Raw genomic sequence first — 26,941 nt, 5'->3', positions numbered from 1 at the left:
CTGCTGCTATACGTGACAGAGGGACAGAGTAGGTGACAGAGTTTCTTCACCTCTTCAATTAACCTGCCGTCGTCCATCATTGCAAACTCGAAGTGTAGCCTACTTGAAAGTGTCAAGTCGCGTGATTTGGATCACCCTTGTTCACATATGGGGAGAGAGTTGTGGAAGGCTATACTTTATGTTAAGCATACATACATAAAGCCTACTGATAAAGAACACCGTCAACAGTAGCCTATTGACGGCAAAATAGCCTATGTTTGACAGGTGCATTTGAAAATCGATAATTATTAATTTTTTTGTTTTTTAAATTACATTTATATCTGAATTTATGTCAACCTATAGACTTTCAAACATCAAAATGTCATTAATTAATATGTATTTGTGTACAAAATGACATATAAACATATTTTCCTATTATATTTTGCATGGAAACGCTTCCAACACGCTTGCGTGTCGCGTGAAAAATAGGCGTCGGTTCTATTTCTAGCATGCACGCGTTTTCCGCGCGGCTCGAGCCGCGCCTGAGACGCGCGTGTCACGCAAGCAGTGTGCAAGCTCTAACCTGTTAACATGGGAGCCGAAATAAAAACGGACACGCCACGCAGCTGAGACGCTCACGGCACGCATCCAGTGTGTCACCGGCCTAATGCGGTTCCGTCCACACATGCGTCCTGAAAACTTCAGATCGGATTCAACGTTAGCTACGGTAAATTTGGTTTGGTTTATTTCAGACAGACAACTTAGTTTCAACACAGTTGAGCTGACAACAGCAAACGGTTAAATAATACGCTCTTCTAAATAACGTAACGATGACTTTCATAGGACTGGCAATTCGGCCTTTGTGTATTAAAATGAGAAGGCAAAAGTTGTAGGCTATTGACTATTTATTTAATCTAGAATTATTATTTTTTTGTTAAGAAAGTTCTGGTGTTTAAGAAACCAAAACGTATTTTTTTTCTTTACTGAAAACTTATACCGTAGGCCTATATAACAAGCTGAATATTTAGTTTAAAAAAGGCCAACAGCACCACCTTTCGTTCAAAATGCGTTGGGGCAGGGTTATTTTTCAAATTACCCATGACATTTTTTTTTCTGTTCCGAAATGTGGGATACTTTACAATCAGAACTAAATGTAATAATTATAATAACAACAACAGCGTCATAATTATAATAACATTATGATTGTTATATAATGTAATAATATATGGTTAATGCAGTCTAATTAAATGCACTAAATGTAATTATTGCAGTTTCTTTTGTATTTTTTGTGTAATTTCTGGACTATTTTCTAAGGTAAGTATATTAAATAATGCTTTGGTTACTCCACCTTGCAGCAATAAAATAACCTAATATAAAATGTAACTGAAAACATGTACATTACAACATACCATGCACATTGATAATATCACATACAATGTCATGTACTTTTGGTTGATGATACTTCTTACTTTCAGTATTCTGAATAGATGCACACTCTGATTTTACAAAAGAGCAGAGTGTTTCTCTTAATGTTTTAAAGCAAAGTGAAAGAGCTTATATACTGTCTATGAAGAGCTCTGGTACGGTTTTCTTAAAGGAATAGTTCACTTCAAAATAAAAATTCTGTCTCCAAACATCAACTGTTTGGTTACCGATACTCTTCAAAATATCTTCCTTTGTGTTCAGCAGAAGAAAGAAATTCATACAGGTTTGAAACAACTTGAGGGTGATGACAGGATTTTCATTTTGAAGTGAACTATCCCTTTAGGGGATGTCTAATGCTATTTCATGCATTCTGACTTATTTACACTGTTAAATAGTTGGATTATCATGCTAAACATGGCCAAAGTAAAAAAAAAAAAAAAAAAACGAGTTGGAGGTATGACAAGAGTATTTCTGTGCCAAATACACTCCTTCAGGGCTCGTATAAGTTTCGGAATTTTTTTTTTCGAGTATGGCCCTGTATGACTTCATAAAGGGCAGAATTCCTTGTATGGACACTTCTCCCGGAGTAAACCCAGTAGTATGCCTGATGGTACAGTAGCTGTTCTCACTATAACTTGTTGTAGCTAACGTGAGCGGTTTTAGTTGTAGCTTTATGTAGCATGCTAAATCCCGCTGCTAGGCCTACAGCTGAATCCCGCTGCTATGTACAAGATAATATGTACAAGATAAGATAAAAGCAGTTTGTAAAAACATTTTAAGCAAGTAGTCTAGCAGTCTGCTATCAAGTAATATATTTATTTGTATAGCGCTTTTCACATTACACGCAGCTCGTCAGAAAGACAGACAGCTATTGTTTAGTAATTGAATTGTATTATGTAAGTGTAAGCTAACTAAAGAAAAAAACACTAAGAACTAGAAATGTTTAATTTCACAATTTATAGCTTCGGTGTTGATATGAAACATTAGTACATTTAATTAAACATTAAGGTAAAATACATTAATGGTCGTTATAACGTAGTTCAAATGACTTATATAATAAAGTGATTTTGTCTGATTTGTAACCAACCAGACACAAAAGCGATTACCCATAAAACGTGCTTGAACCAATTGGATTGCCCGGGGCCTAACTAAGGTGAGACTCATCTCTACGGTGGGACTCATCTCTTCACCACAACGGAAGCCGTCGGCAGCGCTGTACGTCACACCTCCAGGAGCTCGCCTGTTTTCGGAAAAACTCTGTACAGCGTATCTGTCTTTTATAAATCTGATAAAACTAAAGACTCTTCGGAGATGAAGGATGCAATACTACTCTATATATACTCAAGATTAACATGAGATTACCAGTTGCGTGTGTTATGTCCCCTTTAAGGAAAAATTTCTTGAGCGAATTCCTAGAATTATCAGACTACAAACTGATTAATCTCTCAGGTAATTTCCTGGTCCAACCCCATTTATTTGATGATGTCTAAATTGACAAAAAGGGGAGGGAGTGGGGGGATTATACACATATAATTTTTATTTAGTAACTGTAAATTATAGTGAATTGTATACCATGTTGGGTACTCTAAAAAAGAATTACTAGCTAATTACATCTTCAACAGAGATTCGATTATGTTACTAGTTACTCTCAAAATATTGCATTACTTATTACTAATTACTTTCTAAATCCCACATCAACCTCGACCAGTTGAACAATACAAGGATAGACATGAAACTCCTCTTTTAATTATTTCAAATAAATTATTAATTAAAAATATATTAACTACTGATATAAGACAATGATAACATTAATAATTTTCACACAATGTCAATACAAAATCTCTGATTCAAGAAAACTCAGTGAAGTGTTTAGGTAACACACAGGTGGAGCAATGGAGCAATGGCGTCATCTAGTGTTCATTTTTAAGTACACATAATGATTAAAAGCACAGAACTGCAGATTACAATAATGACAATAGGTGTCAGTGTGTACTTATATTTGTCTGTGAGGATGCTCTTGCTGCAGGCCCTCTGCTGGAGGCTTCTGTCACTGTCTTCACTTCAGCAGTCCTGCAGATTTACTGAGGAATTAGTCCAAACCACTGATGCATGAGGACACTATAGAGATCTGTTTATCTGCACAAGACTTCCTGAATGTGTTTTGCACATGAATGTGCATTCACATACGGCATATCATGAAATACTGATGCGTATATTATAAACTAATGGTTAAAATAAATACAAAGAAGGCATATCTTTGACATTTTTGTACATAACACAATGCAATGCAAAATGGGAATGAATAAATAATGAATTTAAAACCGCAACACAGTTTCTCCTTTATTCACACTTATATATGTGTGCATCGTATACTGGTACTTATTTAACTAAAATGAGCAAGATTTGTATCATGAATCACACTTTCACGGAAAGCATAAAGGGTAAGCATCGGGGAAAATAATTTACAGTAATGATTAAATCTCTCTTTCACTTGTAGTGTCTTTTCTATGTGATGCATATTTAATGTGCTTTTATGACTAATCACACCCTCTGTTTCAGTTATGAATAATGTTTATGAACAATACATGCAAGTATAAAGTAGTGGGAAAACTCTAATGAAAGAGGAAGTGTGTGTTTTTATCAGTATTTAACAGAAAGTACTGTAGGTACACTAGGCCTACATGATGACAGATTATAAGGTTCATATTATAGACCAAAGTCATGCATGTGCTACATTTCTCTCTGTCTCTGCAAGCTGCAAAATGTGCAAATACGCATGCATCAGTCTTCCTGTCCTCATTTCTGTCACCCACCCACACACACATGCGCAAACACACACATCCTGTCTTGCTTGCCTCACACAAGAGAAAAACAACCACAGACGTCTGTGACGTAGGCAGGAAGTTAGGCATCATGTCTTATTTCTGCACAGCGCCCGCTTCCTGTGGAAAATAATACTAACCCTTGATTCAAATCATCCCACTTACCTACTTTCAAAATGATGCCAGAGGTTAGCTTTAAGGTGACATAAACATAATTACGGTATAACTAGATCTGTACAGTAACTGTTTTTTAAATCACATTTATTTTACATAATGTTTAGCCTGGGTTCTTGCATTATTACAGCATGTATGTTTCTGCGTGTAATTAAAATATTTTTTTATGTAAAAAAATCATAGACCTGCATGTAAAATAATTATTATGTGAACTGCACATTAAGAGCAGCATTATATACTGTACACCTGCTGCAGTTTTAAACTGTTCACTGCAGTCCTTTAAATAGAGCTTAAAGCATTCATACATTTCATTATATTGTGCAATTGATATTTAGATGCATTCAGGTCAAAGCAACATGAATGTGACTCTCAAAGACACATTGAAGCCTAAAACTTATATTTATTTAAAAAGCATATTCAAAACTGTAAAAAAAAAAAAAAAAAATCAGATGTTTTACAACATGTGGGTGAATAGTATCAGGACACAAATTTCCATTTGTGTTTCTCTGTTACTTTTGGAAAAAGAGTGTAAGATTTTTCCATGTGGTTGTTCACCAATTGCATATTGTTTTTGTTTTTTGCTTTGTGCAACTTTTCGTATAATTCAGGTTGCCAGAATTAGTGTAGAATCCAGCTATATTTCATGTTTTCAAATAATACCCTTGATTCAAATCACCCTACTAACCTACTTTCAAAATGATGCCAGAGGTTAGTTTTAAAACATTTAAGGTGACTTTTAATAAAGCAGATACTATTTTTTATCACTTTTATTTCACATAATTATAAAATAATATAATATAAAATAATATTTTGACTATTTTTTACTCTTTTTAACATTACAGCACTTAATGAAAAATTACTTCACATACTTACATAAAACATTAATTGATATATGCAACTGAAGGTAATGCTACATAATTAAATACAATTTTAAATTTTAGTTCAAAACCCCTCTACCCCTCTTAACAGATGAACTTGCCAAAAAATAGCTTTAATAAAATAAAAAATAACCTAGTTAATGTTCTGTGTAATTTATATTTCCCACAAATAAACGCTTCAGCTCCAGTTAAACGTTATTTTGATATTATCTCTGCAATAATTATATCTGTTGTGGTAAGAAAATATGATTTTTTTTATTTAATTTATTTATTACCATATTAGTCAAGTTAGTAGTAGTAGTAGTTCTGTTGCTGTTGTTTAACAATTTTGTTTTAAATTGCAGTCTGATTTCTGATAAATTCCTAAACAATGACACATTGCTAACATTTATTACAACATACTGTACTATAGGCAAACTTTGTTTCACAATTATTTATCTTAATTTTCATTTACTTGCAAAAGCTTTGAAACCCTTAGTCAGTTTCTCATCCTTTCTAATTTCAGATCTGAAAAAGGGCCAGTTAAGGGCCTTAGAGCAGTATTATTTATCTTGACTAAATATTAATCAAATATTGCATTATTTCACTCATTAAGCTTGCATTTAAATAGATGTCAATTTGTTTAAAGTTGACAATGTTTAAAGTGACAATGTTGTCACTTGATCAAAGGTGGTTTTTGGCCAACAGAGTAAGCATGTTCCTGCCCCTAAAATGTCTCATCATAATGGACGTTTTGTTATTTTTGCAAAAGGTGTAATGAGATCATCCTGACCTCATGTGTACAGTATTTAAGGTCACAGGGCTGTAGTGCTTCACCTCTGTGTCTGTTATTTTAAAGAGAACTCAGTGGGGTAGACCTTGTATGAGAATGACAACAGAATACTGGAACTTGAGTCACAATGTTGATTTGTCTTTATTCAGAGGACCATATCTTCATCTGCTATACTTAATGAGGCTAGCCTATAAAAAATATCTGGACTTTATTTAAAAAAATATATAAAAAAAATCATACACACTCTTAAAAATAAAGGTTATTTATTGGCATTGATTGTTCCACGAAGAACCTTTAACATCCGTGGAACTTTTCCATCGCACAAAAGGTTCTTCAAAAGATCACTGAAAGATCACTGAAAAGTTCTTTGTGGAACTAAAAATGCTACATTAATAAAATGTTACGGTCATAAACTCGTTTAAAAAGGCAGAGCACAATTTTGAACTTCTTTTAGAATGCTGTGCAATGCAAACAAATATAAACAAAAATATGAGATTGCATAAATAGGGTTTACCAACCTGTAATCCATTAAGAATCTGCATGCTCATACCTTGCATTGTGAGAAAATAATAATACTACTATTAAATGTTAATATTTATTTTTGCAATCGTCGAATGAAGATGACACAGAAAAACATCACCAGGAAGTGTGAGTGATTTTGTTTGCGTGGAAAACAGGTGTTGTGGATGTGGGGTTTACAGGCATAGATCTGACAGCTGGTCTATCTCGAGAGCTCGGTTTTCCGCTTCACACAGCTCTGGTTTTTAACCATGGAAAACACAACACACTTCCCGGATGATGTGGATAAGTTTAGAAATGTGGGCGTGTACCTTTTTTGCCCGTTATTTACAGATGTTGCTTTTAAAAATGTGTTTAACATGCTTAGTAGGCTACCTGTGGTTTTCCAGTACACCCCTAAAATTGTGGTAACTTTCACATTTTCATATTCTAAAAAACATTGACACTTTATATTTTTTAAAGGCATCAACAATTATATATTGTGCTGTTGCGTAACATATACAGTGTGTATACATATTAACACCATTCCAGCACGCATAAGTCACAAAGTCCCATGCAAAATTCAAATGAGTCTGTTCTGAAAAAAACTGTTCTCAACACAAATATAGCCAAAACATGTGCAAGGGTGACATTTTATTTTGATTGTCCACTGTAGATATTCTACTAACTACAGTATAAGTAACTTAATGTCAACTATCAGTCATTACATTATTAGTAGACTATCTGCTGAATATCTGCTAACACTTTATTTTAATGGTCCCTTAACACCCATTATGCAAGGCCCAGAACGTTAGTCGTAGAATATTGAAAACATAAACAATTTAGATATCTACATTTTTACAAGAATCCTTAAAATATTTGTAAAAATTATATTTCATAATAAAGGGTGCATTAAGGATGTTTTCCCATAGATAGGTGCATGCTATTCTATTTATGCCCAACGTATCATAAATATTATATTTATGCCCAAAGACTCAAGCCAAGGTCATACATTCAAAATGAAATAATTCTACAAAATTAAATATCCATTTCAATTTGAGTTGAATATTCATGTAAATATTATATTTTAAAACAGACAACAAAAAAAACTTAAGTCAATTGGACCTGTTAAAAAAAAATAAGTCGAAAGATCAATCATATCCTTCTGTTTGGTTTGGTTTGGAGACTCAAGACAAGGTCATACATTCAAAATGAAATAATTCTACAAAATTAAATATCCGTTTCAATTTGAGTTGAATATTCATGTAAATATTATCTTTTAAAAATGCATGGTGTCCATCAGCCCATTAGATGTTCTTACAACAGGAATTCTTTATTATTGCTTGAAGACTAAAATTGTATTGTTTATTATTATTTTCAGTATTATTATTCTTTATTGGGTTTAATAATCAGTTGTGTTATGTTTTTTGTGAACCAGAGTGTTTATGAAAATATGTGGATTACATGAAGAGACATGGGATGAGTTATTTTAACCAGATGTATATTATGCAATATAGCAAATGTTCTCCACTGATGCATATGTCGACTGAAGTATTCTCTATAAGGAATGAGGATTGTGTAGTATGATGAAACAATCGTTCTTAAAATTAATCTCTACTTTTCTCTAACTTTTTCGCTACTTTTCTCGAAATGAATTGCTACTTTTTCAAAAAGAATCGCTACTTTTCTAAAAAGAATCGCTAATTTTCTAAAAAGAATCGCTACTTTACCGAAAAAGAATCGCTACTTTTCTAAAAAGAATCGCTAATTTTCTAAAAAGAATCGCTACTTTACCGAAAAAGAATCGCTACTTTTCTAAAAAGAATCGCTAATTTTCTAAAAAGAATCGCTACTTTACTGAAAAAGAATGGCTACTTTTCTTAAAATGAATCGCTAATTTTCTAAAAAGAATCGCTACTTTACCGAAAAAGAATGGCTACTTTTCTTAAAATGAATCGCTACTTTTCTTTAAAAAAATGGCTACTTTGTCCAAAAAGATCGCTACTTTCCTTAAAAAGAATCACTACTTTTCTTAAAATGAATTGCTACTTTTTCTAAAATGAATCGCTACTTTTTCCAAAAGAATCGTTATTTTTTCTAAAAAGAATTGCTACTTTTTCCAAAAGAATCATCACAACAGGTCTCCTGCAGCCATCAGCATGTGGCCATCCAGGGGAGGCCCCAACACTAGTCCCATGTGAAGGGGCTCTAAAACAGACCTTACACCTTTTAGCTGTAATCAGTGCCATTGTATAAATGCACAATTCAGTGTGAGCCATAATTGGGTCATTCATAAAATATGGCCCTAAACATGTCACTTGAAATTTCTGTCATGAAAAGCTTTCGAATATTCAAGAAATCCCCTATATAAGAAGCTAACATCTTAAACAATATAACATTATCAAACATATTGTTTTACATATTTTAAAACAGTGCCTAAAAAAAACATTTATTTATTTATTTGTTTGTATTCCTTTAGTGTTAAAACTAAGTGCACAAAAATAAGACTAAAATAAGCAATTAATAATATAAATCATTTAAAAAGAATGCTTGTCCCCTCAATTTCATGTAAGTAGTTGTATCAATGTTAAAATATTGTAATTTGAAAATACAGAAAAATATTTGTATAGTAGGCTACAGATGAAAAATACATAAATACAAAAATATACATATACCAAGGTCAGAGGAAGAGAAGATTTGATGGTCATTGGTGTTTTTATTTGAAGACAAAAATGGTGGTAATGCACAACAAACTTCCATTTTTCGCATCGCTTCCGGTTCAGGTCTTATATATGGGTTCTGCTCTGATATAGAGCCGTTTTACTTGAGTTACCTTCAAAGGAGCGTGGAAAGATGTCCATATGCAGATTATTATCTTACAAGGTTTTTCTTTTTCTCACTAATATTTAAGCAAAAAAAAAAAAAACTCCAACTAAAAAAAGAACTAGGTTAGTTGATTAACTTTAAGTCGGTAGATATCACTGTCAGTTCGTACTGCCGTTAACATGACAAGCGGGTGCAATGAGACCTGTTTTCCTGTTTGTTCATGTGACGATCGGCATACAAAGCCTATTATTTAGAGATATATTTTAGACTGATCAATGATGCATGTTGTCAGATGCCCTTGACAGCATCTTGGAAAATAATCTTTAATGAGAATGTGTCTCAGGTTTTAATGACTGAGACAGTTAATTTATTCCACAAGCCAAAGTGTTCATAAGACTTCTTAAAATACTTTAGTTTTGATCAGATTGACAGAGCCTACTTGTGAGTGGAGCAGATGCGCTGATTAGATGCATGGATGGAATGAGTGAAAGTGAGTCGAAAGAGAAAATATTTCAAATTAGTTTATGAATTGACAACTTGACTTGGAAAAAGTGTCCAATTACATGAGGGTAACTAATATAAAGTGAGTAGTATTTGGTTGATCATGATCATGTGAGTTCCTCGTGGAGCGGTACTCTATATGTAAAATAAAATGTCTTTAATATTTTAATAATATTAAATATTTTAAGTCCACCAAATATAGGCAAGTTAAATGTCAGGCACGTTTTTAGGGTTAAAGACCGGGTTCAGTGCAGTTAGAGTAATTCAGCAACAGCTTATCTTTTCGAGCACTGAATAAAAGTCAAATGTCAAAAATTACAAGTCAGAAGATCATGGAGTATCTCAATCCTGAACACTCTACATTTTCATTTTAAATTAAAATACATAGCAGCACACAAGTCTCTATATATTTTAAACTATTTATTTTAATGTCTGTATTTTAATTGGGCATTTTAACTCAGATGATGAAATATGACAAAAAACAAGGTGAAAAAGTGTCCTAGTTTACATTAGTTATGACTTGAGGAATAAACAATGAAGGTGTCAGGTGGCCAGGATGTATGGGTTTCACTCCTCTCCATCCGAAATACATGTAGGTCGATGAGGTCAAATCTGTGTTTTCATTGTGAGTGTCATGAACTAGGGCTCTTAAACTAAATATGAAAGTGTAGTTGTAGTGAAGAACTGGACCAAGGGCACTGTTTCAGGGAGTACAAGCTATTGCTGGGCCTTCCTGACCATTGAAACCAAATTCCTGTCCTATTAATACCTAAACATTGATAAAAGAATATCCACAGAACAATGTATTTCTAATTGTGGATGTTTTTTTAATTAAGTCAAAAATCATTTTATATTCAAGATTGTTGTCTCCAGAAAGCTGACTTCCTCTCGATATGTGGTTTTGTTACCTTTTGAAATTAGGTCAACAACCAGTGTGATCTCATCTGCAAACTCAGAAAAAAAGTGAGATGCACAGTCATATAAAGGAAGTAATGCATGAGAAAAAGAGCACACGTGTCTGCGCACTACTAAGATTGAGAAAATCATGTGTAGTTAAAGTAAAAACAAATATAAAATACAAATAATTATATGTATGTGCGAGCTCCAAGTGATAGTATAAGAAAGGAAGACCTTTATGTTGGTATATTTGAATGTGCTATTTGGCGTTGTACAGAGAGACTGTGTTGTAAATGCAGTACCAGGTGACATTAGCATTATACTGAGCAACAGCATATTAACTCGGGAGCAAAAACACTAGCCAGAAGCCAAATAGCATATGTCTTTTTGTGCATCGTCACATACTTTAGAGCCAGTTACAGTTTGAATCATTTTATATTTGAACTTATTCAGTTTACTTTGCAGTACTCTGTTTTAAGTACATTTTACTCACTTATTGTTTGTAAATTGTATTCAAACAATGTAGTGCTGAATTAAGCCATGATTTTTAAGTGTATGGTTATAAACATTTATGTAAACAACACAATAGATTTACGCTTTGTAAGACAACATATCTCCTATAGGTAATGTACCGAACACCGAGACCTCAAAACTTAGGACACGACACAATAACGGTAACATTCAATGGATAGTTTTTGAGCATGAATGGGTCATTTTTAGTAGAAAATGAACTCCAGATGTCACAGAACAGCAAGATCTACACTTTGAATAGTTTTTAATGATTTAGCCCAGATTATTAAAGGCTGTTCATTAAAGAGTATTTCGTCTTCCTAACATAAATGACTTATTTTTTCTTTCTTTCTGTTTTTTTTTTTATCTGTAAAAAAATTTAGCTGTATCCACCAATAAGCTGGTATCTCCATCAGCACAATATGACTGCCATCGGATCATCCAGGTGGATGCTGCACATTGATGGTGTTTGAGGAGATTCCCGCTTCGATATGTAAAGCGCTTTAAAGGGCTGAGAAAAGCACTGAATAATTTGTTACAAATTATTTGAATTCTTGCCTGAACTAACTTGTTCAATGTAGAAATTGCATTTGTTATTTTTTTCTGTAGTATTTACTTCACCAAAGAACCATTTTTATCAGTGTACATTTATCAGTGTATAGTGTACGCACACAAGCACAAGCTCACACACACACACAGAGACACACAAACACACTTGTGTATCAAAAAATATTCAAATAAACTTCTTTTACTTTTTAAAAGTTAAAAGGTTTATTAAATGTAGCTAAAGCAACATAATTCTTGGACATCATGTCACAAGAATTTCAGTCCACTTAAATTTGTGAAGTGGTTGTAAAAATGTTTATCACAAAATCATTTTGTGTTAGGCCGTTAGCTACAGTGAATTTCTAGTTCCCAGAATTCTTTTCATGGAACTGCATTAGGAGAGTTCATGTTAAACTTTAAACTTTAACCCCCTGTTTCACAGACAAGGCTTACAGTTTTTCTCGATTGTTTACACACATTTTCTGAAAGCCTGCCTCATATTCTCAGAACTCAAATCAAAAACACACACACAATGGGCAAAACCCCTCAATTCTCCTGCAAAATGAAACTTTACATTAAAAAAAATTTAATTTCTTCTCAAAATGGTATTTTTTTTAAATGACACACACAAACCATCATGTGAATAGACATTTATAAGAACCAGTTGAACACTGATGTGCTCAATGTAAAACACTATGATGAATGGAAAACACTTCTTCTACATTCATCATAATGAGTTAGGCCTTTTTTTTGTTCAGTGTTACACTTATTATAGACAGTACATACATAAGTGTGTTGTAAAATATTTGAGAATATTGTTTTTATACTCAGAACACACAAATACACGGTAACAAATATATTTAATTTTTTCCCACAAAAACAATGTACACAGTGTACATCCCAACACAAAGTTGTACATAGTGTGGTCTACATACAAAACAACAGAAGAATTTACTGTATACAGTTAAAAAAAACATTGAAGAGCTTCCATTGAAGAGCTCACTTGTTGCCCTTTTATGCTAAAGCTCTGATTTCTAATTGTAAAACTGTGTGACGGGTGTTTGCCCATGTGATGAGTCAGTGTGCATATTTGAATGGCAGTGTTTTCCTTGTGAAAACAAGAGACTTTCTGCATGAAAATTGTGCCAAATGCAGAGAATTGTGTGCAGTGTTTTGAAAAAAGTGTGTTTTAGAGTGTAAAGCAGGAATTGTGCTTGTAGTTTAGCAGAATTGGTTCAGGGGGTTGGTGAATGAGTTACATGTTGTGGTCATTGTGTCTCAAGTACCAGTATTTGTTTGTAAACAATTGAGGAAAAACTGTTAGCTAGTCCCAGACTAAAATGCATGTTTGACCTGTTTTAACTGAAAGCAAGTTGCACTGACATATCTTACAGTTTTTTCCAACTGCTAACACACAAAATCTTTTCATGTCACATGATTTTTGAAACCTCTCACTCAAAGTGCAAAACTACACACCAAATCTTCAAAACCATAAGCTATTTCTCAGCCTTTGACTCAGTTTCCAATTGCATAAAACACTTTTTTCAAAACACTACACACAATTCTCTACCTAAAACACAAAAATCTAACAGGAAGTGACTTGCTTTCCTTTTCCAAACACAACCAATCAAAATGCTACACTTATTCACCAGGTCACACACACACTCCTCACATGTGCAAACACTAATAACTGATCACTAACCAATCACTGCTTTACTGTAGTATAGGTCAAAGGTCAGATTACCTGTTTTGAACAATGGACGCCAACAATTGACAGATACCTCACACACACAATTGTGTTCTTTACTGTATTCTAAAGAATATACGTTTGGTTTACATATGTTTATGGTTTTGTTGTATGCTGTATACAACAGTAATGTTTGGCCTAATGAATATTTTCTGTGTCTACATTGCATTGGTGTTTACAGTGAACTTGTTACCCCTCTCAGCAGATTACTGAACATTGTATTGAAATGAATAAGACTATAAAAGACCAAAGAGCTTTAGATTTAGAACAACAGTGTTTACATGGTATATCCAAAAATGTACTATTATGAAAGAAGTGTTTGCCATTTGATGCAAATGCTTCATTCTGACATGGCATTTTGGCATTTTAAAGGCATTTTGAATGCAGTGTTACATTTTGAAGGAGATGTGAGGCATTTTACATTTTGTGTGTGCAGTTTTGGGTGACATAGTTTTGAAAATGTGTGTAAGCAGTTGGAGAAAACTGTAAAATGTGTCACTGCCATTGTTTAGTTTAAGATGAAATAAGCTGCACACCAGTAATGTTTTTTTCACAAAACACCCTAATTTATGGCCTAATCCTGGCTTAATCTAAGTCCTTTCTGTGAAACCGGGCCTTACAGTGTTTAATGTGCAGTCTTATTGGAGATTTAGAAGAATTCATGTTGTTCATTTTATGTGGTTACCATTCTGCAGAAGATTGGATATCGGAAAGAATCGGTTGTGGGTGGCTTTAGTGTAGCTATATGGTGTGTATTGTTTCACTTTATGAGAAATAACTGAGATTATTCTATGCAAAAGTTAAACTATATTTAGCATGCTGTCATTTTACTAGTACTAATACTAACTGGCACACTCAACAATAGTTATTTGGCTTCATTTGATTCAAGTGTGGCCAGTGGTTCCACATTGCAAATATGTTTTCTGACCTTAACCCTGCCATACAGACTAAACTCAAATACCTTGCGTAGCAGAGACATAAACGGAGTCATAGACATGACAAATTAACTTAACTATTCTCTTTCAGGCTAAAGTACTTTCAGGTTTAAATAAAATCACAAATCAAGGACCATTTTCAGTACATTTGTAAGTGTTTCTTCTATACTTGCATTTAATTTAACGTCATTGCTTTAATGATAGTAACATAAACCACATAATTTAATGTGTTCTCGTTCATTGTATACATATGACTTTCATTTTCTGATCTTGATGGATAATCAACATTTACTGCTTTGACTTTGTAAAGTATTGCAGTGCTGCTGGGTACCCAGAATGCTTTGCAACTCAGTGAGTTCTGACCAGTTTTGAGTCTGACTCTGAATACACAGGGTTTGCAGGTGTGTTCTTTGTAGTTAAAGCTCCAGTCTGTAGTATTGCATGTTATGTTACCATTGTTGCGCTGTCTAGATCCAGTACTGCCAGCTTGCCAAGTTAGCTAATCAGAGGTTTTGTCTGCAAGAGGTCTATTTAGTCAGTAGATGTAGTTAGTCACCATTTTTTTGTCTTTGTCTCAATATATGAGATTTTGACACTATAATCAACAGTAACATGCATGGGAATTTTCTTTCACCATACAAAGTTCAGTAAATAAAATCATGTGAAAGGGCATCACAAATAAAGAAAATTTTTGCATGTTCCTCATTTGTATTATTACACACTAACTATGCCTTATGTAATTTACCCTCTAGCAGCCATTTTATTTTTGATGATAAAGGAGGCATGCCTAAGAATCTAAGTAATGGTAGTCTGCGTGTTTGATTTTTTTTTTTTTTTTTTTTTTTTGAAAAGTTAATTTTGTAAACGCCACAAAACTTAAACGTTAATAAATAGAGAAAGATGGTCAGTATTTTCTGGTATTTGGGGATTTACAAATTCATAATTTTTCATCATTGTGCTGATGCTTTTTCCCCAAACAAATCAGCATTTTTCTATTGGCACACAAAATCCACCATTTCCAAAGAGTTGAAGTTCATTGCCTTTCTTATTGCAGTTAACTGCTCCCAATTTAAACCAAAAATGTTAAATTAATAATTTTATGCAATGCAATTATCGTGTACATGTTTTTACAAAAAAAATAAAAATACCTGCATATTCACTGTTGCACTCTTGATTACATATGGAAACACACTGCATACTCATTTATTAGTAATTGTAAACTGTTGGCCTTACACCTTAACCCACCCTTAAACTAAAACCATCAAACCTGACTAAACCTGGCCTTAACTTTACCCATACAGTATGTATATGATCCCATCTCAATAGCAGTAAAATTGTTTTGCACTACAACATGAACATTGAACACAAGCACATTGTACCTTATTTTTTTATGTAAGTACATGACCACAAATCTTTAATCCATTCTCATTCGTTGTAATACATTTGATTATCACTTAGTTCAAGTGATCTTAATGGTTAGTCAAGGTTCCATTAAGTATACCTATAGATTTTCATCTGGTTGGATTTTGTATGTTTATAATACACAGAAGCCCAAAGTTGGTTATTTATGCATTTTATTTTCATATGTTTTGCACAATACACAGTCATTATTGAATTCAAGTCAGTCATTGTAGAAGGAAGCACAAGTCCACTTAATTGTGGATATGTTGCAAAAAATGAAAGCTATAGACAGAATTTTCAGATGTAATCCAGCTTCAAAGTCATTTAAAAAATAAGTTGTACAAAATAATATATTTTTAGATAATAAATGTAGAAACCATTAAAATAAAGAGAAATTAAACATGAACTACATCTAAGTTGCTAAATTAGAAACAACAAAATGGCGGCATATACGTCTATTGTATCCTAAACTAGAATAGTTGAGCCCATATTATAAAAGCATATAAACACATTACATTCAAATGTGTATACCGTATATGATTCTTAAAACCATAAGCATTATAGCATAACTGAGGGAGGTTACACAATCCCTTGATCATCATTTAACAACAACGGTGCAAATCTAATGGCTCTCAAATGTGATGCAACATTTCCGGTTGTCTTCGGTGAAGGCACTGTGATAAATCCAGCTGATGGAAAACGACTTGGATTTGTGAGATCTGAAAGACAAATAATAGACCAATTGTAATTCTTCAAACAAAACAACACATATAGAGTTCGCTAATGAAATATTTGGGGTCTCATTCACTAATGATTGTATACAAGTTGCGTACTTACTGTATGTTTGCAGAAAATATTCTGAGAAAATTTGCAGCAAGATCTTCGAGTAAAGCCATGTGTGCCATTCACAACCAGTTGACTTGATACTCATTAAATTTATTTTATAAAGATCAAAAGTATAGAACCTATCCCAGTTTGTACACTATTTTTGTTAAATTACTGTAATAGAACTATAATCTAGTTCGCCGGGAGTCTTCTTTTTTTCATTTATATTTATAGTGTTTATTTACACCACCTGTTGTCAGAGGCTATTAACACTAACTCCGCCCACTATTGTCTAATTGAGCCGGACAAAAGAACTCCTGCTGACGGGTGGGTGTGTGTGGCGTTATGTTTTGATGAATCTGCCTTTTACGAACACATTCTTCTTCGTATTTAAAATAAAGACTACGGAAATATTCAAAAAGTGGAAATAAAGTGCCTTAGGAATTTAATAGTGTGAATAAAGTTATCTGATAAAGTTAGGGGTATAGGTGTAGGGTAGTCGAGTGTACTTTTTTGTTTTGATCATAAAATCAACCTTGTTCTGTTTTTGTTTAGTCAAGTTTTAATCGACAAAATCGGCATTTTAGTCTAGTTTTAGTCATGAAAACCTAGTCACATTTTTGTCTTGCTGCATAATGGTAAAATTGATAATCCTGATTATTTTGCTCAAAAATATAATTACAACGATTGTTATCAAAGGTAGCGCAAGTGCATTTATTTAACAACCACAATCACAAATATAGTCGAGATCTATGTTTGGATTTATTACAGTTTATCACTGAGAAGGTTTGATCGCAGATTTAGCCTAGTCGCAGCAACAAAGTGGCAGAACAAACGCTGGCTGGATGACACTTTTTCTTTTTACCAGAATATCTCATTGGAGATTGATAAACTCCAGCTAACTTGTTTGTCGGTTTTCAGGTTATCCGCGCTTCAAAACGTGTGTGCGCATGGTTGCCATATTGCAAAGATTAAGCAAAAACTTTGATCTTTTAACAGAAAAGCTCTGAATGGGGAGATTTAAATTCTTGAAATCTGGCAACCACAATCATGAACATATTTTAATTTTTTTTACAAAAACAGTGATTTTGTCAAAGCTTAATTTTTTTTTAACTTTGTTTAATTTACACTATAGTGTTTTCAAGACAGAGACAAGTAATGTCTCAATAACATGGCATCTATTTATGTATAATCTATTAATAAGTCATAGGCTATATGCTGAAAATGTTGCATACTGTTTTAAAAAATACCACAATACATAAATAGCATTTAACATTATTTGCGCTAAGTGCAAAGAAAATGATTTTTGTTAATGCAAATGAACACAATGCAAATAGCCGCTGTCTTATTTGAATGTATGTTTCAGTTACTAAATATTATCTTAAACTAATAATAAATCTAAATGCTTAACTTAAAAAAAAACGAACAAATACGAACAAATGTTAACACACAGTTAGTGAATGAGACCCATTGTCAGAAGATATAGCATGGTCACTCACGTTAGCTCATCCATGCTTTGAAAGTCACCAGGACGTTGAACACAACAGTCTTCAGAAAGAGGATTCTCAGCCAAAAGAGCCCCAGTGACAAGAAGTTGATTTTTTCATCTGCAGAAATAAAAATACAATTAGTATGTCTTTAGGGTTTCCCGTGCGTTTTGCACAATCCAGCATGTATGATCCAGCACTTTCATCCAGTTTTCAAATTTGTTTAATGTTTATTAAAATGATAGTAGGCTATCCCTACAATCTGAAATCTGAAAAAAAAAAGAAAAAAAAAAGGAAAACACTTACCTTTTTCTATATCATCACCACTTTGACTGGATGATCCTGCACAGCTGTCTGAATGTGAAATAAAGTAGGTTAATCTAATGCAACCAAATATTTTAGGAATTAAGATGACTTTTTTTATTATTGTGGTAATTCCTACCTTTTTCTGGGCATTTGTTTTCATCTACAATGGCAAATTCACTGTAGTAGTTTTGGTAATCTTTGCCTGAATATCTCACTGCTGGCATTAAATGACTGAAATTTACAGCTGAATGGTCCGTGAAGTCAGTTGCCAGACACGACGAGTTGCCAGAAACTTTAAGTTTGTAAAATTCTGGTTCCTTTTTTTGTCCTGTAAAAATATAAGAAGAAAATTCGAACACATTAGTTTTACAAACATGAAGTGTATGTGTTTGATGCAGACAAAAAAATGGCAATTACATTTCGTCATGTGTCACAGCTTTTATGGCAGATTTACTGGATTAGAAAGTACATTCGCTGCAATAAACATTGTAATAATTTTATACATGTGAAAAGCATTTTCATTTGATTACATTTTTTTCCAGATGGACATTTCAAATTAAAATGGAAAAAAATCTTATTGTCGATTCAATGAATGGAATATGGAATAGAATAGTATGTTTTCCTCAAATCAATGACACCAAAGTCATTTTACTTAATACACATTTAAAATATTGATAATATGACAAATTCTCACTCCATACTTCATTTTTCTAGGCCCACAGGCTGATACCTCACCTCAAAAACTCATTCAGTCTTTCAATATGTAAACTAGTAGTTTATTATATATTATGAAATGTAAATTTCACATTAGCAATATAACACTGTATCAGAAAACATATATTTAAGATATTTTCAGTGCATTGGACTGTCTAGCTTTGTGTTAGTTGAATTTATACCACAATGATCACAAGGCCAACATAAATCAACTTAAACACGGAAACTTACAGTTTCTATGTTTAATCTTATTCAAGATCCGAACTCTTACTGACATGATCTAGCATGGGTAATACAATGCTTTTAGCAATTATGCTGAGATGTAGATGGTTTTTAATTGCATCAACAATTCGCCTCATGAATATGGTAGAATATGTATATATTCATTACAGAATATATTCTGCATCATATAATATTTAATTTTAACCACAATAAATATGACATTTCAGGCTTAAACTCTAAATTGCTTCTTTTTTTTATTATACTGTATTTATTTTGATTATACTGTATTTCACTCTTTCTTTATTTGCTGTAATGGGTACCGATTACAATTCCTGCTTCTAGTCCAAGATTGGAGGTTTTTATTATTAGAATATTCTGCCATATCAGACCATGTTTAAATGAAACTCGACTAAATGTCAATTAAATGTAACACTTGTTTAACCTGGAAAAAACATGTCAAAAAAATTGTTTTAGTTCGCATTACTAAAATGAACATTGTACCTAAATTATAAAAAACAAACAAAATTCGAAAAGATATAATGTAGTAGATTCTTATCCATAGGTTGCTAGTACTTACTTGGGTGCACAGATAAGTGTGTCCCTTTCCCAAATATGATTTTGTTAGCAGTGTTAGTCACACAATGATTAGCACACATATCATAATCCATATACATGTGGCCAAAATTACACATGCATGATGCTCTGTAATACTATACGTATTATAGTTCCTAACAAAATCAAAACAACATCAAATTTAGTTTATTTTAGAATAAACAATTGATAGTTGTCAAAATTAATAGTCAGCCTTTTTAGACACTTACTAACCAACTCAAAATATGTTTGTATATCTATTCAGTAGTGCTAAAAAAAGAAATCGAATATAGTCTTCGATCATTATATGACGAAATATTTGCCATTACGATTAGAAAGCAAATTTTTACTGAAAGTTAATACATGGTGAATGTCAAATGTCTAGCTGATTGATTATAATGCTGATAATTTTTATTCCAATTTCTCAATTTAGCTTTTTCACCACATAAATTACTGAATTTATGAAACATGCTTAAGAGTTACAACCAAAGATTACTTGGTAAAACATGAATTGTTGTTCATTCAAATGTTGAAGTATATGTGTTCGGATTATTTTAAAATGTTGTTTTAAGGAGTGGCTATAACTCTATTTTTAAATAACCATCAATCTAGACAGTTACACAACATTATCAGAGTTCATTTATTAAAATATATTATTCTCTTACTTGATTGTACTGTTAATTTTGTCCCTCCTCCAAAGATTATTTTAACACTAGAAGTCACACAGATTTATATATCATTACAAAAACCATTTGGATGGTACCTACAGTATGTAATACTGGATAAAATAAATAAAATTATACATTTCTGATAATATCTGTAAGAAATATGGATAGTATCCTCAAATTAAAGATTTGTACTACTGTAGTGATTCTTAATCCTGCAATTTATTTAGCTAATTATTTATAGCAATGTTTTATTTATTTTATTTAGGCATAAACATCTGGTTTAAAAATCATATTATTACATATTTATTTGTAGTACTGTGTGAAAAAGGTGGAAACTCATGGTTCTGTTTAAAGCTTATTATTAAATTACTTCATTTCCTTATTTCATTGTTTATTTATCTGATGTTTAGAATAATTATTTCCAAACAAAAGTAGTTTTACTTACTTCTCTGTACAAACAACTGAGTTCCTTTCGCAAATATAATTTTGTCTAAGTTGTTAGTCACACTGTGACTGTCAATGTTATAAATACTTCCATAAACGGCAAGTCAAAACTTCAGTGTTCATTTGAATTGTCAGAGCCACTCAGTAATGCCGTTAAAATATTTGTGTCAAGTTAATAATTGCATAATTAAATTTTTTAGAAAACTTAAATAAATATTGTAAATAAATTAAAAAGCTGTGAAAATCGCATGTATACGTCTACCTGTCCAATCGGTGGATTAGTGAAAAGAGCTTGAGTAATATCAATTAGAGTAAACTTTAAAAAAAACTGAATCCATAACTTACTCGATAACACAATGAGCCGAGTCCCTTGCCCAAAGATCAGTTTGTATCCATTTTGAGTCACACAACTACAAAGCTCAACACATAAATATATTGGATACTCTTCCCTCTGATAGGTATAAACGACATGAGTTTCGTAATTTGATATTACATTAAATTATATTAATAATTAGATGATTTAATCACTAATGTCTGTGAATGAATTGGGTTTTAGAAATATCTGAAAACGTCTGATATTTGGTGGTACTGTAAATCTAATAGTACATTTTTCTACTCATGACATTAAAATTAAGACATCCAAGTTCCATGAAAATAATATGCTATTATTATTTGAATGGTTGTACTCACTTGCTTGTACATAGAGTTGTGTCCCCTTCCCAAATAACACTTTACCAATATTGTTATTCACACAGTGGTTAGTAGTGGGATAATAACTTCCATGAGTAGCAGGGACAACCGCCATTATGTTAGATTTAACATCGACTTAACTAGAATGTTTTTCTTCTACATTAAAGGGATTTATAAAGAATTAGAAAAAATTAATTTATGCTTATGGACTGGTGGCACAAGTGCAACTTTTATATAAATGTGCATCCATATAAAGTACTTTTAGATACACATACACAACATTTTTGGAGCGGCCATCTTTTAATGTGCTTGACAAATTAATATATACTGAATATATTGAACAATTTGTGAAAAAAGATAAAACAACTTACTGGAATTTATTATTATTTTGGTCCCTGCCCCAAATATGACTTTGTTGTTGAACCCAGTATTCACACAATGGTTTTGTCTTGCACTTTTATCCTTTTTACTCAATGCCCATCATATTTGTCAGTTTACTTTTTTGGTTTAGTAACACCAAAGTTCAACATCACTGAACAGAATTGTTTGACATGATAAATCTTTGTAATGCATTTTGACAAAAGTAATTCTACATTTAAAATACAATCAAAGTCACAGTTGGTTGATGTATAATAATGGGATTACACAGAAAATAATTATCCTTAAATGAAAGATTATTACTGTACCATCATGCTTATAGAAATTATTTAGTCCAATTAACTGGACTACTGCGTGACAAAGGTGGACACTCCTGTAGTTCTGTTTAAAACTCATGATTTCCTTATTTCGTTTTTTATCTGATGTTTAGATTAATTATTTCCAAACAAAAGTTAGGTTTTACTTACTTGTCTGTACAAACAACCGAGTTCCCTTCGCAAATATCATTTTGTCAAAGTTGTTAGTCACACAGTGACTGTCAGTGTTATAAATACTTCCATAAACGGCAAGTCAAAACTTCAGTGTTCATTTTGATGTCAGAGCCACTCAGTAATGTAGTTAAAATATTTGTGTGAAATTAATATAGTTGCATGAATTAAAATTGTTGAAAACTGAAATATTGTAAATAAATAAAAAAGATGTGAAAATCTCATGTACAAGTCTACCTCATGTCCTATTGGTGGATTAGTGAAAAGAGCTTGAGTAATATCAATTAGAGTAAACTTAAAAAACTGAATCCATAACTTACTCGATAACACAATAAGCCGAGTCCCTTGCCCAAAGATCAGTTTGTATCCATTTTGAGTCACACAACTACAAAGCTCAACACAGAAATATATTGAATACTCTTCCCTCTGATAGGTATAAAAGAGTTTTAGTTTACATGTTAAATCTATTGTAATGCATTTAGTTTACATTGTGACGTCATTCTCATTTTACAATCCAAAGTCACGTTTGGTTGATGAAATAATGGGTTTATCACATAATAAATGTAATACTAAGATTAAAGTAAAACTTACTGGTTTGTACAAGAAGTTTGGTTCCCATCCCAAAGAAAAGTTTTTGTCCAGCATTCACACAGCCATTGGCCATATACTAAAAACTAGCAATATCCTGATATCAAAAACACTGCAAGCTATTCTGTCACAATCGCTCTTAAATAAGATGCAGTGTGAAAACTTTAAAGAAGGAACGACCTCCATTTATATCAAAGTTTAGGGGGTAGAATAACATTTTTACTTATTTTTCAACGACAAAAGAAGAGTTGATGCTCCTAAAGTTAACAACAAGCAGTATGTTTTGAATGTATTTATCTGGGAATTAAGTATGATATTAACAAGAAAAATTATGACCAGGAGATCACTGTAGATGTATTGTTCTAATCATAAAAAGGGGCATATTTCATAAAAAGCTATGCGATATTTGAGAGAACTGAGCCACACTTACTTGAAAACACAGTTAGTTTAGTGCCTTTTCCAAATATAATTTTGTATCCGCTTTGAGTCACACAGCTGTTGACCATACACACATAACTGCTGCTGAACATATAGTCATCCGGGATAAGGTTTTCATTTCTTCAAATGGGATAAAGGTGATTATCATCATCTAAACTCTAATATAGAAATAATTTAACTAATGTATCAGTTAAATGTCAGCTTTATTCCAAATATTGTATTGATGCTGATTGGTTGTACTAATAAATGGCTATTATTGTTGATGTTACTTGATGATGCCAAAGATTTGTATTACGGTTAAGAGGGAAATCCTAAGAACTTGTTAATTTGTCTTTCCCAAAGCCTTGCACATCAGTACAATTATATGATCTACTCATATTTTACAGTAATAACAACTTTCCACAATACTCTTTTTTTTTTTTATTATTAGAACATTATATGATCATAATGTCTGTAAGAATATTTAGAAAATGAAAGAAGCCCTATCATCACGAACATATTATCTATTGCATATAATATAAGTTTTTTTTCATGCAGCAGTCTAATAAAATATTTTAAGTAAAATAAATGAGTGATTATTACAATTTTAGAGATAAAACTTACTTGCTTGTACTATAAGTTTGGTCCCCTTTCCAAAGAACATCTTCAATTGATTAGTCACACAGCTATCGACTCTGTACCAAAAACCAGTCGTGTACATGGATTGTATGTCTTTCAGACTTTAAAAAATAACTTTAAAGATCATACTTTTAAACATCATGAGAAATATTTTACTAGGCTACTATTATCATGATGCTAAGAATTAGAACTAAATTTGCTCAGCAGTGTTTGATTTTGTTCCCGAGTCCACCTTGTCGAGTCTAAGCACTGAACCAATTGAGTTTGAGTGGGAGATGTTTATTAATGTATTTGTATCTGAATGTTATGTCGTTACTTATTTTTCTTTCATGTTACACATGATGTGAATTCGACTGTACTCGGAAAGTCTCTAAAATCTCAAATATATCAATGTATCAGTCAAATTAATAATTGCATAGATTTAGTACAAGTCTACCTGTTCAATCAGTGAAAAGACCTTGAGTAATATTAATTAAAGTTAACTTAAAAAAACTGAATCCATAACTTACTCGATAACACAATGAGCCGAGTCCCTTGCCCAAAGATCAGTTTGTCTCTATTTTGAGTCACACAACTACAAAGCTCAACACAGAAATATATTGGATACTCTTCCCTCTGATAGGTATAAAAGACAAGAGTTTTGTAATTTGACATTACATTAAATTTGAATAAGAATTAGATTAATAACTAATGTCTATGGATGAAGTGGGTTTTTAAAACCTCTTATGAAAATGTCTGATATTTGGTGGAACAGTAAATTTGATATTAAATTTCCCTTCACAAACACTTCTGTCTCTTTAATGTCCTCAACATTTTTGGAGCGGCCATCTTTCAATGTGCTTGACAAATGAATATATACTGAATATACTGAACAACTAGTAATAAAGTTGGAATGTATTATTTTGGTGCCTGCCCCAAATATGATTGTTGTTGAGCCCAGAATTGACCAAATGGTTTTGTTTGGCACATTTATCCTTTTATATTTGTCAGTTTTCTTTTTTTGGTTTAGTTAGCCCAAAGTCCAACATCACTGAACAGAAGTATTTGATACATGATAAATATTGTAATGCATTTAGTTTACATTGTGACGTCATTTTCATTTTACAATCCAATCAAAGTCACGTTTGGTTGATAAAATAATGGTTTTATCACAGAATAAATGTAATACTAAGATTAAAGTACAACTTACTGGTTTGTACAAGAAGTTTTGTTCCCATCCCAAAGAAAAGTTTTTGTCCAGTATTCACACAGCCATTGGCCTAATACTAAAAACTAGCAATATCCTGATATCAAAAACACTGCAAGCTATTCTGTCACAATCGCTCTTAAATAAGATGCAGTGTGAAAACTTTAAAGAAGGAACGACCTCCATTTATATCAAAGTTTAGTGGTAGAATAAAAGTCTGTTTTTTATATTTCAAAGACAAAAGAATAGTTGATGTTCCTAAAGTTAACAACAAGCACCATACCAATTTCAAGTCATGTGTGAACTTCTAATATTATACTCATCTATATTATCCTCATAATAGCATTCTATTATATAAAAAATTTAAATATCCAAATTAACATTGTTTTAAAGCAATGGCAGCCATTAAATACCAAATAAACGCCCTACAAGAATATGGACTTATGATCTGTTGAAAAGACAATGAACTCACTTGAAGTAATTGTTAGTTTGGTGCCTGTCCCAAATATGATCTTGGTGCCTCCAGGATTCACACATCAGTAAAGCACATACATTTATTCTGAGTACAATGTGGACTGTTGTAGGGGGGATACATTTATATTACATTTATTTTTTAGATATTATTAATTTCTACAAATAAACAAAAATACAGACTAAAGCTTTAGACAAACCTTATAAAACTCTGTTGAGTTCCGTTCTTTGATTTTATGTTGACAGTATGCTTTTGGTGGTTTTTGTTTGTATTTGTTTTTTTCATAATTAAAATGGTATTACATTAGTTGTGTTTACTAGCAGTCTTATCTGAAATACTTCTACATTACATTATTTGCTTTTCTATAACATGAGATAACTGCATTTTTAAATAAACATTTTATGCATACAATTAAATATTGGTACGAAAATTGGATATTGTAACTTACTTGACTGTACAATGAGTTTTGTTCCTTTGCCAAATGATATTCTAATTTGATCATTCACACAGTCATTCAGCATGTATAAAAAACTATTGACATCGTGATGGCACTGAACAGCATAGAGGAGATAGCATTTTAACAATGGAATGAAAAGTCACCTTAAAACCTAAATAGTTAATTGTTGGGTTTTTTACACAAAATTTAGGGAATTGTTTATGTGTTGGGCCCGAGTCCACCTTGTTGAGTCGAGGCTAAGCACTTAACCAATTGAGTTTTAGCGAGGAATGTTTATTAATGTCTTTTGTCTTAATTTTATGTTTCTTTCTTGTTTCTTATTCTTCTTTCATGTTACACATAATGTGGATTTGACTGTCCAAGTTTACATCAAGTTTGAGTACAAGTCCACCCGAGTGCGTCCAGTTCCAAGTTCATTCATGAAGTACCCCAACTCTACGTTTTTTTTCTTTTACTAC

At 32.3% G+C, this 26,941-nt stretch overlaps 1 protein-coding gene across 8 annotated transcripts in view; it reads right to left on the bottom strand.

Annotated features, from left to right (window-relative positions):
• Positions 1-16,066: 16,066 nt before the first annotated feature.
• LOC306999208 (M1-specific T cell receptor alpha chain-like) overlaps positions 16,067-26,941 on the bottom strand; it is a 50,590-nt gene continuing 39,715 nt past the window's right edge. For 4 of the 8 annotated variants that reach the window (XM_079613722.1, XM_079613721.1, XM_079613723.1 and 1 more), the window contains 4 exons: positions 18,666-18,857; positions 18,530-18,577; positions 18,236-18,343; positions 16,069-16,630 (listed from right to left, as the gene is read on the bottom strand). In XM_079613722.1, the coding sequence (XP_079469848.1) occupies positions 18,237-18,343; positions 18,530-18,577; positions 18,666-18,857 (347 nt within the window). In that variant the 3' untranslated portion in view covers positions 16,069-16,630; position 18,236. Of the gene's footprint in view, positions 16,631-18,235; positions 18,344-18,529; positions 18,578-18,665; positions 18,858-20,042; positions 20,210-21,858; positions 22,018-23,315; positions 23,458-26,941 lie in introns of those variants that run through there. The other 4 variants (XM_079613719.1, XM_079613717.1, XM_079613716.1 and 1 more) reach the window with 4 other exon arrangements.

Source organism: Phoxinus phoxinus (genome assembly GCF_949152265.1).
Source record: "Phoxinus phoxinus genome assembly, chromosome: 5".
In the NCBI taxonomy this organism is placed as follows: Eukaryota; Metazoa; Chordata; class Actinopteri; order Cypriniformes; family Leuciscidae; genus Phoxinus; species Phoxinus phoxinus.
This window is presented reverse-complemented; position numbering and strand designations above follow the sequence as displayed.